Source organism: Cynocephalus volans, chromosome 10, assembly GCF_027409185.1.
Source record: "Cynocephalus volans isolate mCynVol1 chromosome 10, mCynVol1.pri, whole genome shotgun sequence".
NCBI lineage: Eukaryota > Metazoa > Chordata > Mammalia > Dermoptera > Cynocephalidae > Cynocephalus > Cynocephalus volans.
This window is the reverse complement of record NC_084469.1, coordinates 25196361-25210712: the sequence shown is the minus strand read 5'-3', so window position 1 is coordinate 25210712 and position 14352 is coordinate 25196361. Positions and strand designations below refer to the sequence as shown.

Here is a 14352-nt window from a genome sequence, read left to right as displayed (position 1 = left end):
GTAAACTCCTTAGGGGAAGAAATATGGTCAAATGCAAAGGTTGGCACATAGTAGGTGCGCAAAACAATTTTTGTGTAACAGAATCAGTGGATAGTCTTAATAAACTCAAAGTTTTTTCCTTTTAACTTCTTGTAATAAGGAGGCATTTCCAATGATGGCCAGCAGATGGCACTGAGCAGTAAGGCTCAGAAAGGTGAAGGAAGCTGAATAAATGAAGCCAGCAAACCTTCCCCAGTTGGTCTCCCTTCTACAAGACAAGGTAGTAGTTTCCCTGTTATTATGTAGGGGAGATAGAGTGACAGATGCTCATGGGCCATTTGCAAAAAGTCCTCTCCCTCCATTCTGTAAACCTGGGCTATTCTGCTTCTGCCACCTCCTGGTTGTGTGACCTTGAACAAGTCACCTGCAGTCCCTGTTCAAGAGGCTAGATAGAATAGATTCCAGGGTCCCTCCTAGCAAGGCACTGCCCATGTAAGGGCCCCACCTCCAAGACACTTGCCCTCTCCCCTTGCCCAGCCTCAACAGGCAGTCAGTTCTCAAAATAGGTAGAGAGAGACTCAAGCACCTTCAAAGGTGCCGGGGGGGGGGGGGGGTGCACCCAGGTGGGCTGAACAGAAGAGGTCACAGGAAGGGGCAGTTAGTGGAACCATGCAAAGGACTCACCTGGAAAGATAAACTGCTGTCTATGATGAATGAAGTAGGCAGCTTTAAACAGAAGAGGAGGTGAGTCACACACGCAGAACGGCAAACGCAGCAAGGGAGGAGGGGGACACAGGCATGGGCTTCGGGGGAGGGGACTGGTTAGGGCTGGCACTGCCCCACCCCAGGTGAGCCTGGCAGGGACAGGCTGAACCATGCAGGAAGAAGGAAAGGGTCTGGGAGCAAATGAACGCTGGCAGGAGCCCGCAGGAGTACAGGGGCTTGCACTGGAGGACTGCGGGTTCCGAGACCCAGTCTCAGTGGCCACCTTGCTGCAGAGCCCTGGCCAGCATTCTGCTCTGTGAAATGCGCATGAGCCCAGGAGGGAGAAATACAGTAGGGCAGAAAAACAATGCTTCCGAAAAAGTTTAAGTGTCGTGTGCAGAAGAATGGCCTCCTCCACTTGGCCCCAACTTTAGCCCCAGAATGTCTCACCTCAGCATCTTCCCTCCCACCCCTAGCAAAAAAAATCTCTCCTAAGGGGGATTGAAAGGAAGAAGAGATGCACTGGGGTTCTAGAATCTGACACAGCATGTTCTAACCTCAATTCCACCACTTACTCGGACCTTGGGAAGTTGGTTAACCATCCACTGGCCTCACTGTAAAATGTGGGGGTATAAATGACCTTTTCCAGGTTATAACGCTCCTGTGTAGCACAGAGTAGGTGGACAATGGGAGCAGTTCCTTCCCCAGATTAACCAACAGGCAGGCCAGCCCAGCCCCCAAGGGGTTGGCTCCTTTGGCTGCCATGACCAGAGAGATATGATCGGGGAAAGAGTAAAGCCTCTGTGCAGGGAACAATGAGGGCCCAGTCTGGGTCATCAGGGAAAGCAGAGAGGATCTGGCTGATAATGCAAAAAGGACGCTTTTTGTGGCTGTTCTTTTCAAATAGGCCCTTCCTTTTAGAAAAATCCTAAACTAGGAGGTTCGCACAATTTCAGAGCATAATAATGAAGCAGAATGGAAGACGAGGTTAATCAAATGGGACATCGCTCAATCGCAGGGAGGAGTGGGGTGTACTCGGGTTAATGTCAGGAGATATCCAGCCATGTGCATATTAAGGCAAAGGGACGGGCAAAAGAGAAAGGTAGATTCCTACAAAATCTCAGTCTTTCACCACCCCCAAAGAAGTTCCCAGAACCCTGGTGAGATGGGTCCAGAGAGATTGCCTGGTCTTCAGCTGGCTGAATGTGGCCCCAGCTGGGGGTCCCCTGGCATAGGAAGAGCTGCATCTCTGTCCTTCTGGGCCTGGAGCTCCAGGGACCAGTGACAAGAGAGCCTGACCTGGATCCTGGCCTGTGGCTAGACCCTCAGCAATCAGGAGTGTCACAGCTGCCTGCCCCTCCCTTCCTTGGGGACTGTAAACTGAGGGCCAAGACTGACCTCGAGGAGCTGCCAGGGAAGTCAAGGCAGCAGCTCAGTCCTGAAATGGGAGAGTGGGCTTCACTGTGCTCCTTGGAGAGGCAGGACACCCCAGGCCTGGCCGGTAGCTGAGCACAGGCGAGGCTAGGATCCTGCCCTCACCCTACAGACTCCAGGGCAGCTCGGCTGTGCGTAGAGTCAGAAGTCAGCTCTGACTCAGGTCTGCTCCACCAGGCACTCCTGTGGGACGCAGTGTCCTCATCTCTACAATGGGGACAACCTAATTCCAACTTCACGTGACCTCCTTGTTTTATAGAAAGGGAACAAGGTCTCCTTTGAGTAGCTTGTCCAGATCACACAGCAGGTGAGCAACAGGGCCCCAGATTACTCTACAAGTACTTCTAGTTCCCTGTGCTGCTGTCATCCCTCCTGGGAACTCAGAAACAGCCCTGAGTGAGTGAGCAATGCTCAGGAGAAGCCACCCCATGCAGAGGAGGGCAGCATGGGGATTATGTCAAGAACCCAGGTTTTACGTCAGATGGATTTGGGTTTGGTATTGGCTCTGCCGCCTACAGGCTGCACAACTCAGGGCAAGCCACTCCCTCTCTCTGAAACTCAGTGTCCCCATCTGTAAAATGGGTACAACAACAGCATCAACCTCAGAGCTATTATGCTTGAGGTGCTCAGCAAGTGCTCTATAAACATCAGCTCTTAGTGGCAGCAGTGTCTGACCTTGAACCCGCCAGGCTGTGTTGAGCCAGGGTGATCTGACTATATCCCCGAGAACCCAGAAAAGCCCAGCAGTATGGTACCTGGGAAGTTGAACCGGCTGTCCCGCTGGCCAGGCGAGGGGTTGGGGGGCGTGGTGGCACTGGAGGGGTTGGATGACGTCGGGAAGGGTGCTGGTGAGGAGGGCGTGGAGGACGTGGTGGAGGACGGGTTGCTGCTGGAGTCCAGGTGGTTCATGGTTGGAGGATGCTCCTGCAGGACCAGAAGTTACCAGGAGTGCCAGGGCTGTTAGTGCCCTGCCCAGCCTGCCTCCCACATGCCCCCTTCCCCATCTAAAAAGAAGAGGTCGTCCCAGGGGATCCTCAGGGTCTTGCCCTCTAGCTCTGACACTGTATGGGTCTAATATGTGAGGAGGGGTAGCACACACACAAGACCCTCACCTCAACGCCCATCCCTTGGAGGACTCCCGCTCATCGTTCTTATTTCAGCTCAAACATACTTTCCTCCCTGAAGCCTCTCCTGAACCCAGGCTGGGACCGTGCTCCTCCTCTTTGTCCTCCCGTAGCTCCCAGCAGGCTTTCACTGGGGCACTTTAAGGTCTGTCACCTGCAGATGTGCTCACGTGGTCCTCTGAAGAACGTCTCTCTCACCACATTGAGGGCAGGTGCTCATCACACACCCCAGGGCCTGGCTCTAACCCGGGCATAGAGTGGGGCTTTTTAATGAATTAAATTTGGCCTCTGATAAATGTGTATGTCTACTGCGTGCCAGACACTCTGCTAGAAGGAGATGACGACGAGCGAGAGGCATACGTCCTTGTCTTTGCAGACCTTGTTGTCCCAAAGACACTGGGAACTCCCAGAGCCTATATTACACTGAACACTCTGAAAGAGGTAACAGCGTGAGTTGTGCTGTTGGCCGTCTTGAAGGGGTTAAGAATTCCAGAGCTGGAATGACCTTCTAGAAGATGACCACAGGAGCTCGTTTGTTGGGACAGGACTGGTTCACTCCTGTTGTCCCGACTTAAATGTTAATGTCATCCCTTTCACACCCAAAAGCAAGCATGGCCCCCCTACCAATAGATTACACCTGCCAGTGCTTGCCATGGGATATAGCTATGTTGGGTGGTCCATGAGATGATGTTAGGAGGCCTTGGACACAACACAGAGAGCAATGAGCCAGAGAGAAGAGTGCTCTGTTCTCCCTTCTCATTCTGCCAAGAGGAAGGCCTCGGTCAGGGCTGCTGTGTCTTTAACGCCTCTCCAACACCTGCCAATCTCCTCCTGCACAGAGTGAGGGCGTCAAGCTCCAAGTCTTAAGCAAGCATGATATCTAGATAGAATTTAATAACTTTTTGGTTTTAATGGTATTTAATGATAACTCTAGCTATGGCAAGTGCTGGTGGTTTTCCAATTACGACACTGAAGATCACATAAAAAATGAATGCTTATAAGTAAATATTAGTCCAGGTGGTACCTGGTTAAGACAGAAACCATGAAGTGGTTTGCAACTCAATGAAGTTTGGGTAGCACCAATTCTAGCATCCACTCTACCAACACCACGCACCATCACAGCCCCACTTCAGAGCTCAGGGGATCAGGGCCCATGGAGGCAAAGGCTCTGCCCACGATCATAGTGGTTGCCTGATCAGATCCTAGCTCCAGGCTTCCTTCGGACCATGGCTCCCCAACCCCAGCACAGAGGAGACCCCTGAGGACAGCCCCAACATCTCACTGCTGAGAGCAAGAGCCCAGGAGAGAAGGCATGAGAGTGCCCTGGGGAAGGGTAGGGGTGCTGCACGAGAAATGGGAAAATGGGGGGTGAAGGGAATAAGTTGGGGGTAGGGCAGGGAGGGAAGTCCAAGCTCGTTTTTCCCTGTGGCTTGGCAGAAATAGCACTGGGTTTGGAGACAGACAGACTCTACTGCCTCTTAGCTGTGTGACTCTGGGCAACTTCCTTCCCCTCTCTGAGCTTCCATTTCCTCAACCACAAAGTGAAAACATCAACAACACCTATGCCAGAGGGTTACTGTGTGAATCAGCTGCATAACAAGGTGAGAGTGTGTGAGACACAGTAGGTGACTAACAAATGCTTGCTCCACTCTTTTGCAGACTGCTGGCTAGGACCATCCAATGGTTTGGGCTCTAGAAAGGCCAAAGGACCCCCAAGAGAGAGGGCTACAAGGGGATTCTGTGTTACGTGGGATGCTGGATCTGATCAGTCTTTCCTAGACCCAAACACCAATTCCTCAGGGTGTGGGAGAATTCCTTGGTAAAAAAGTTGGGGCTGGGCTGGCCCGTGGCTCACTCGGGAGAGTGTGGTGCTGATAACACCAAGGCCCCGGGTTCGGATCCCATATAGGGATGGCCGGTTGCTCACTGGGTGAGCATGGTGCTGACAACACCAAGTCAAGGGTTAAGATCCCCTTACCGGTCATCTTTAAAAAAAAAAAAAAAAAAAAAAGTTGGGGCCAAGTTGGGTTAAACAACAGGTTTCTCTACTGCAGGTCCTGAAAGCTCTGGGTGCACAGTGAACTCTGGAACCCACCAAAGTTGATGCAGGGGGCCTCACTGGCCAAGGACGCTGTCCCTGTCAGCAGGGCCAGGCCTGTACCAGGGCAGTAAGAGAGTGGGTCTGAGGGCAGGTGGAGTCCCAGCTCCTCCACTCAGTACCTATGTGATCTTGGACAAATGACCCAACCTTTCTGAGCCGCGGGGTGCCGTCTATAAAAAGGAGTAACAATTGCTGCATCATAGTGCTGTTCATTCATTTAACAATCAATACAAACATTTCCTCACTGCCTATTGTGTGCCAGGCACCAAAGCGGGCATGAGGGACATAGAAGGGGCAAGACAACATTGCCTGACCCTCACAGAGCATCCGGGACATTGGGGTGGTGGGGGGTCGGGGGGAGGTAGCTGGATAAGAGGTCAGAGGTCAGAAAGACTGGCTGGCCCTTGTGAGAGGACTGGGATATACACATCTCCCTTAGCACAATGCCTGGGCACCTAGTGAGAACTCAGTAACTGCTAGTGTGTATTATAATAATGATCATAAACAGGGGAAACTGGAATGATGATCCCGGGTCGCTACCCTCAGAGAGAAGAGAGAGAAGGTCGGCACCACTAGACTGCGGCAGCTCAGCGGCAAAGGGCTGAGCAGGTATGTGCAGGAGGGGCTCCTGAAGCAGGAGGGACACCTAGAGGGTCTTGAAGAACTGAAAGGATGGCCAGGGGGTGGGGGGCAGTCCAGGTGGGTGGAGACGCTGGAGCCAACGTGCTGGGGACCACTGGATGTGAGATGAGCAAGGGGTGTGCAAGGACCGTGAAAGGATGGGGAGCCCGTGTGGCTGGACAGGAGGGGGCAAGGGCAGGAAAAATGCCACTGGTAATGGGGAGAGGGGGCAGGTGCTGGCGTCCTGCTGAGGACTTGCTCCTGTGACAGGCTGGAAAACAAATACTAGCTGTGGGACAGTACCACGCCCTACAAGTACATTCCTGACATTTTTTCATTAGCCTTCCAATGCCCTAGGAATAAAAGCATCGTTATCTCACTTTACAGAACAGGAAACTGAGGAGGTCACCTAGCTCATTCCAGGTCACAGAGGCAAGAAAGAGGAACGGTCGGGGCTCAAACCCAGTGCTGTGAATCTGCTATGGTCTGAATGTTTGTGTCCCCCAAATTCGTATGCTGAAATTCTAACCCCAAGGTGATGGTGTCAAGAGGTGGGGCCTTTGAAGGTGATTAGGCTGTGAGGGTGGAGCCCTCACGAATGGAACTAGTGCCCTGGTAAAAGGGCCTGGAGCCCTCATGAATGGGACTAGTGCCCTGGTAAAAGGGCCAGAGGAAGGTTGTCGGACCCTTCCTCCATGTGAGGATGCAGCAAGAAGGCACCCTGTATGAGGAAGTGGCCCTCACCAGACACTGAATCTGCCGGTGATCTTGATCTTGGCCTTCCCAGACTCCAAAACCATGAGAAATAAATTTCTGCTGTTTATAAGCTACCCAGTCACGAGAGTTTGTTATAGCAGCCTGAATGGACTAAGACAGGACCCTAGCATCTTTCCACTCTGCCTTACTCTTCCTGGTGGGAAGCCACCACAGAGGGACAACACGAGACAGGCAGAGAGGCAGGAGTGAAGACAGGGTGGCCTTGTACTAGACAGTCAGGTCTGGAGCAGCTGCCCTTCTTGTTGGACAGTAAGAGGTAGCCCTGGACCCTCCCAGAGCAGCCCCTGAAGCTGCACCTGCAGGGTCCCAGCATCGGCCAACCACATGGCCCACCTGGCTCTCTCTTCTCTCAGCCCACACCTCCACCAAGGCTGGCCTGAGCTACTGACGATGGCCAGCTACAGTTGTGGAGCAGCCCAGCACATGCTCCCTCCCCCGGGAGGCACCTGCTAGGGCCCTGGTCTGGGGCTGAGACACAGCACACTTAACAATGCACAGCCAAGGGATGGCTGGTTAGCTCGGTTGGTTAGGGTACAGCCTTATAACACTAAGTTCATGGGTTCAGATCCCCATACTGGCCAGCCTCCAAAAAACAAAAATGCACAGCCACACCCACAGTGGACTGCAGGGAAACCACCAGCTGCATGGTCACCAGGAAGGGGGCTGCTGTCAGAAGCCATCAGCACTGGTGCCTCACAGACACCAAGCACATGTGCCTGGGGGCCCACAGCAGGTCTGTCTAGCATGTCAAGAACTGTCTAGCTGCAGAGGACACCTGCCTGCATCAGCAGAGAAGCCCACCCCCAGGCAATATCAAGAAATGCACCTTTGTACATTACTTCTGGGAGCATCTCTGGCCGGGGGCAGCATGCCCTTTCTCAGTGGAGGCCATAGCAATTGCTTTAATGAATGACTGCAGGCGTATCTGCCACCCTGTGACTAAGGCCCAGGTTTTGGAACTGGACAGCCACTGAAGCTGCCACTATGGGTCTGCCTCTTGCTTTTGGGGGACCCCATGCTCAGTTCCATCCCCTGTAAAGTGGAGGTAATAGCAGTATGTGTCCTTCAAGAACTATCGTGAGGGTCAAATAAAATACCAGTGGAAAAAGTTCCTGGCATATAGGAGACGCTCAGGAAATGTTAGCTCCAAGACGAAGGGAGTGGGAATCATGGCTACATCACTACAATTTGGATATAAATGTGAAGCCAACTAAATGGCTAAAGATACGACCCCCAAAGGGCCATCCTCTGGCCACGAATCCCAGACTGTGGGGTCATGCCATACTTCCCCCACCAGGCCCCCTCATTAGGGGTGCTTTATAGAGAGGAATTCCAGGGGTCGGGGTGAAGTGCAGACCACAGGGCCGTTGCCCAGCATACCTTCTTTGTCAGTGCTTTGGGGAGGGTTCCGAAATGGGGTTCAGCTGCTCTGTCCACTGGGTTGTTGATGTCCGAGGGGACTGATTCCGTCCTCCGCAGCCTAGTTACTGTTTGAAAAGTGGGGAAACCTATCAGCAGGAAACAGATCAAGCTAAGGAAAGATACACCCCAATACCAGAAGGCAGAGGAGAGGAAGGGCGGACAACTCACGTGGGAGGAAGGATATTCTACAGGCAGGGGCTTCTTTCGTACACTTGTTGTGACACTTCAACCTGGAAAAGAAGGTAAGGTTACCATGCGGAGGGCCGCGCACGGGCTCAGATGCATCGTCTGGGCAGCTCTGCGCAGCATTCACCCGTGACTGCCTCAGTTTCCACAAACTTCTCAACAAACGCTAGCTCGAAAGTGTGGAACATCCTGACGTTAACAGTAACAGCAGCTAGTAGCTACATGCAGAGCGTTTAGCACGCTCTGTTAAGCAGGTCTTCCTACACCCACTTTAACTTGTCGCAGGTCACACACCTACTTTTCTAAAGAAAAGGAGACCCTCCCCCCTCATTCAGAAAGCTCGAGACAAATCTGAGCTCACAAAAAAGAAGAATTAGAAGGAGAATGTTTGTATTATCAAAGGATCCCAGGGATCTAAAGGGCAGCCCCTCCTGCTACACTCAAGCACAGGCCATGCAAGCTGAGGGTAAGCCTCAGGCCAGGACTGGAAAGAGTGTGTTCTTGTTTTAGTCCTGCCTGCTGTACTAGGTCTCAGTGTCCTTGTTGATAAAATGGGCTGACATTTGGTGCCCTACCAACCCCACACCACTATCGTGGGATAGCACGGGGCTCAGAGGCCACCCTGTGCTCTCCACATGAAAGGCACTGCTTAAATGAAAGCTTGGAGGTCCCAAACTTAAAACCAAATGGCCAGGAGCCACAGGACACAGAGAAAGCTCCAGTATCTCCTTGGAGGTCAGGAGAGTCATAGGAAACACAACTGATCCAGTTTACATGCACAAGACCCACCACCTGTAGGCTAACTGGAGCCCAAATGCATTAACACACAGTAGCTAAGATTCTTGGAGCAATCCCAATGAATCATCTTCCCAGATATATAAAGGACAAAAATGAGGCCCAGAAAGGGCAAGTGCCTTGCTCCAGGTCACATAGCAACACAAGGGCAAAGTGGGCCACCACCCTCCATAAAGTGGGGGACAGGAGGACAGCAGAGGACAGCCTGCTCACCCCACACTGCTCCCCATCCTTGCCCTTCTCCCACACCAGAAACCACGATGGAATGAGAAAATAAAGTTGGATTTGTGTAGTATCTACATTCTCCCATTCTGTAAGCCAGCTGTTTTTACCACTGCCTGTCCCTGTTTCCCACCCCGTGAGTGCTAAAATGTAAGGCTAAACTTCAGAACTCCTTACAGTTCCCAGAACAGTCCTCAACACCTTTGTACAAGACACTCCCTTGGCCTGGAATTCATTTTCCTCCTTAGTCTGCCTGGCAAGCTTCTATTCATGCTTCAAAGCCCACCTCAAATATTCCCTTCTTCCGGGAGTGACTTGCTTGATCTCTCTAGAGAGGCCTGATCATTCTCCATGGTATGTTGAATGGGATTATGAAGAGTAGGTTTAGGGGAGCTCTTTTGAGCTCTGACTTGCCCTAAGGCCCAGAATAAAGTTAACAGGACTGTCACGACACTGAAAGTGTCTGCTCCCCACCCTCAGCCCATCACCTGCAATGTTTGCACTTCACTCCAAACATCATGCTCTTCTGGCACACTTGGCAGACCTGTGACAGCCAGGACTTGGTGGAGAACCTGCAGGGGTGGACATGTACATGTTCACACGGGCCCCGAGACCAGGACCTGGCCACAAAAGTGTTCCCAAAGCCCCAGGGAACTAGGAGACTCAGCTCCATCCCAGAGCCCCAGGCACCCTCCCCAGGGGGGTGGAAGGGGGGCAGGGATACCCAGGGACCACTGCTTCCTCTGAGGCATTCAGACAGCCCAGCCACAAAGTCATCACTGTCAGTATCTTAAAGTTGGTGTGGTCACTGATCCAATTTTGGCAATAGCAGCCAAAATTATAAGCGTGTATATCCTTTGACCCAGTAATTTCAGTCTTAGGAATTCATCCAACAGATACTCCCACAGGTGTCAAATGATGTATGGACAAGGTACATCTGCAGCATGTCCGTGCAGCACAAAACCAGAAATACCCACATGTCCATCAAAAGGTGATTAACTAAAGTACAGTCCATCCATACACTGTGCGGCCAGAAAATAAAATAAGGAAGCTCCTTTTGTGCAAATATGGAATGATCTCGAAATCACAGTCAAGTGAAAAAAGGTACAACATGATACAATTCCATGTATATGAAGTTCAAGTACAGGAAAAACTAATCTATGGTGACAGAGGGGAATGGTAACTGCTGTCAACTGGGAAGAGCCAAAGATAACTTTGTGGGGTGCTGCAATGTGCAATGTTCTCTATCTTCCTCTGGATGGTTACATGGGGTGGGGTGGTGTGTGTGTGTGTGCGTGCGTGCGTGTGTTGTGCGCGCACACATTTCTACACTTTGTTCTATATAAATTATGACTCAATTTTATTTATTTATTTACTTTGGCAGCTGGCTGGTACAGGGATCTAAACCCCTGTGTTTCAAAAAAGAAAAAAAATATAGAACAATGCGTATAATAATATGCAGAATTTGTATGAAAAAAACCCAGGAGGCAGAAGAATATATATATATATATATGTGTATGTATTTGTTGTATAAAATATATCCAGAAGGACACATAAGAAACTGCCAAGACCTATCTACAGGGGGAACTAGGGAGCTGGGGACAGGAGTGAGAGGGAACTTTTCTCTATATATACCTTTCATACCTCTTGAATTTTGAACACATGAATGTATTTTAAATCCAAAATTTTAAAAAATAAAAAGTACAAAAGATAGAGCAGAACGAAGGATGGGGTAAGGTGAGGGTGGAATGGGTGGTGTCTTCCAGATAAAAAGCCCAATGCCAGCCCACAGGGAGCGGAGGCCTAAGAGCAGAAAGAACTCATATTTTTGGAAGAACAGATTATTTAAAGCATAGTATATCACAGTAACAACAGAATGAATGTCAATAGTATTTGTGCAGTAGTTTGTAATACATCCACAAGCATTAGCTCATTCGGTTCTCCCAACAACCCCCTGGGAGTAAGGCAGGTCCAGGATTCTTAGTACATGGCAAGGAGACCATCGCAGAAAGGTTAGGAGACATTCTCAGGGTCACACAGTTAGGATGTTGTGTAGTGGGGGCTGGATCCCAGGTCTCTGAACTCAGAGTCACACAGCATCTCCAGAGGAGAGATCACTGGGGCAGCAGAGACCAGAGAAGGTCCTGAGCACAAGGGAAATCTGGGATCAGACAGAGCTGAGTTTGAATCCTGCCTACTACCACCCGTAGGATGCCACAGAGCCTCTGCAGATAGGGCCAACATTCACAACCTCACAGGGATGCAGGAAGGATCACAGATATGCTGTATAAATGTGTAGTGCCTGGAACACGGAGGAGGTCCATAAATGTTACTGTCTCCGCCCGACAAAGATGGAGCTTCCACTTGCCTGGAGTGCTTTCTAAGGAGTCCTGATCCAGACCCCCTGGGACCCAGGTGTGTGTAGGTGTGTACTCTCTCTCTTTGGGTTTTAATTTCCTCTCATGTCAACACTAGGGGTAAGGGAAGCAACCCAGTGGTGTCTCAGATGATCTCCTCCACTAGGAGATCCTAACAGTGGGTCTCAATGACCACCGGCTCTGGGACTGAAGAGGGGCAGGCTCTAGAGAGGTGAGGAAAAGCCTTCCTGGACCAGGGAAGGGTCATGGGACACTTTCTTCCCCCCTCCCCAATGATTAGACCAAAACCCTTTAGACCTTCTTATTGAGAGGGGCCTGAATCATGGGTTTAAAAAACCAAGAAAGGGGCCGACCCCGTGGCTCACTCGGGAGAGTGTGGCGCTGGTAGCACCGAGGCCACAGGTTCGGATCCTATATAAGGATGGCCAGTGCGCTCACTGGCTGAGCATGGTGTGGGCGACACCAAGCCAAGGGTTACGATCCCCTTACTGGTCACAAAAAAAAACCCAAGAAGGTGTGACCATGACCTCATCTCCCCAAGCCCAGGGCCCAGGGAGGGGTGGGGTGAGGCAGCCTTGTGAGACCAGAGCAGGACTGCTGCCCCACTGGGAGAGCTGCTGGGGAACTAGCAGCCACAGGAGGATGGAAGCAGCAGCCTGGCAAACACCAAAGGGCAAGTGAGCTCAGCCCCAAATCCTCTGTAAGACCAGGTGTGCAATGAAGACAAAAATGAAACAGGGAACCTGCTAGTCCTAGTGCACCTCAAACAATGCTATCTTCTCTTGGAGCTGGAGCCCAAGGTCAAATACGGAGTACTGCCCACTCTGGACACGTAATGCTCACACACACGTCACCCCATTAGATCCACATGGCAAGACTGGGAAGAAGATACCACCATCCCATTTGCAGAGGGGGAAGCAGGCTTGGAGAGGTTACTAACTATAGGCATGCAGCTCATGCGGGACCCCTTCAAAGGTCCTGCTCTCAGCAGCTATCCCACACCCCTTGAGAGATCACACTTGACACCTCAGGTGTGGCCAAGGGACACAATCTGACCTACGCTCCAAGGGCCCCATCTTAGTTGTCTGTTGGTACCCGGGACCCCCTTCCCCAAGGCTCTGGGGTACAGGCATCCCAGCCCTGACAAGGCTCCAAACAGAAGAGCAGGTCCCTGGGTACCCACCAGGCTCAAGCACTCTTACTGGCAGTGTGACCTCAGAAAAGTGACTCAATCATTGGGGGCCCAGGTGTCTCCCTTGGGTAAGAATTCCAGACCAGCCTCCCGCACAGGCTGGAGAGCAGCTCACACTCCTCAGGGGAAAAGAAAGGCCCTGACAAGTTGCAGCACCACATACAAGCATTCCCTGCTGCACTGACAATAGCCTTTACCAGGGACGGTCAGAGCACAGGCACCCCAAGGCACCATCCTGCCAGCGGTGGAGGGTTACAAGACACCACCCAGACCCACTGTTGCCAGAACACAACAACCTCCCAAGCACCAAGGCCACACCCTCTAGACGGCCACGCCAAGGGCCTACGTCAGCCCTCCCAACACGTATGAGTGTCAGAGTCCCTTGTGGAACTTGTGAAAAATCCAGATTGCCAGGCCAAGAACCTTAGCAATGGAGCCTGGGAGTCTGGATTTTCAACAAGCTCCACAGGGGTCACCGATGTGTGTCTGGTTTTAGGACCTGCACGACATCACACTGGATGCAGAAGAAGCTCGTAGCTCCTCCCCCACCATGACTGTGACCCTATTTCTCCTGGGACCTGTCCTGGGAAGAGAGGAAGAGTTTTCCCTCAGCAGAGTGAGGAAGAGACCCAAGGAGGGGCAGGTGAGGGACTGGAAAGTGCACATGGCCGCCAGCGACAAGGCAAGGTCTCAGCAGGTGTGGGGCTACGTCACACAGATGGACAGGCAGACCAGAGGCAAGAGCCCTGAAAACAGTGACCAGGACAGGTTCCCCACCTTGACGGGGCCCAAGGCACTATGTGGGGTCCAGCCCAGCCCTGTACCCTTGCCTGAGCCAGCCGAGCCTACCTGTGCGTCACTGAGAGCCCAATGTCCCTTCGTACCATCTGTGGGGATCCATGCGGGAGATCTGCAAGGAAAGAGACCAGGTTAGGCAGGCTGAGGAAGCCCTGCCTGGGACAACTTGTGCCTGTGACTTCCTATTTTCAGAGATCACAGGCTAGATGGGGGCTCAATGGTTTATTACATAACAGAGAAACACTTCCCTGAACCTATGTCTATCAAAACAGGGACAGGCCAAGCTGGCCTGGGGGAGTGGCAGTGTTACCCTCTTGCTTGGCTTGCTTCTCTAGCACATATTACCACCCAGACTCTGCAGATGGCTCCGTCTGCCGCCCCTGTTCAGCTTCTAGCTTAGGTGGAAGACAGGCTTGAGAGGCAGAGGCAAAGCTGAAAGCTGAGCGGAGAAGTTTCCGCACACCCCGGTCTCTCGCTCCCTTTCACGGAAGCACCTGCAGGCCACCAGTTTGCAAGGCCATAACTCTGACTGCTTCTTGCTAAGTGCGTGGAAGCTGTTAGACCTTCTGGAGGCCATGAGGCTAGTCGGTCACATAGCTCAGCCAGTACCTTTCCAGC

The 14352-nt window shown here is 51.9% G+C and overlaps 1 protein-coding gene across 3 annotated transcripts in view; it reads right to left on the bottom strand.

The window, feature by feature from the left end:
- Window positions 1–14352, bottom strand: part of KSR1 (kinase suppressor of ras 1) — a 151194-nt gene that overhangs the window by 23962 nt on the left and 112880 nt on the right. For 2 of the 3 annotated variants that reach the window (XM_063110170.1, XM_063110169.1), the window contains exons 6-11: window positions 13786–13846; window positions 9855–9938; window positions 8332–8393; window positions 8122–8228; window positions 2874–3042; window positions 664–705 (exon numbers count right to left, since the gene is read on the bottom strand). In XM_063110170.1, the coding sequence (XP_062966240.1) occupies window positions 664–705; window positions 2874–3042; window positions 8122–8228; window positions 8332–8393; window positions 9855–9938; window positions 13786–13846 (525 nt within the window). The remainder of the gene's footprint in view (window positions 1–663; window positions 706–2873; window positions 3043–8121; window positions 8229–8331; window positions 8394–9854; window positions 9939–13785; window positions 13847–14352) is intronic. The other variant, XM_063110171.1, reaches the window with a different exon arrangement.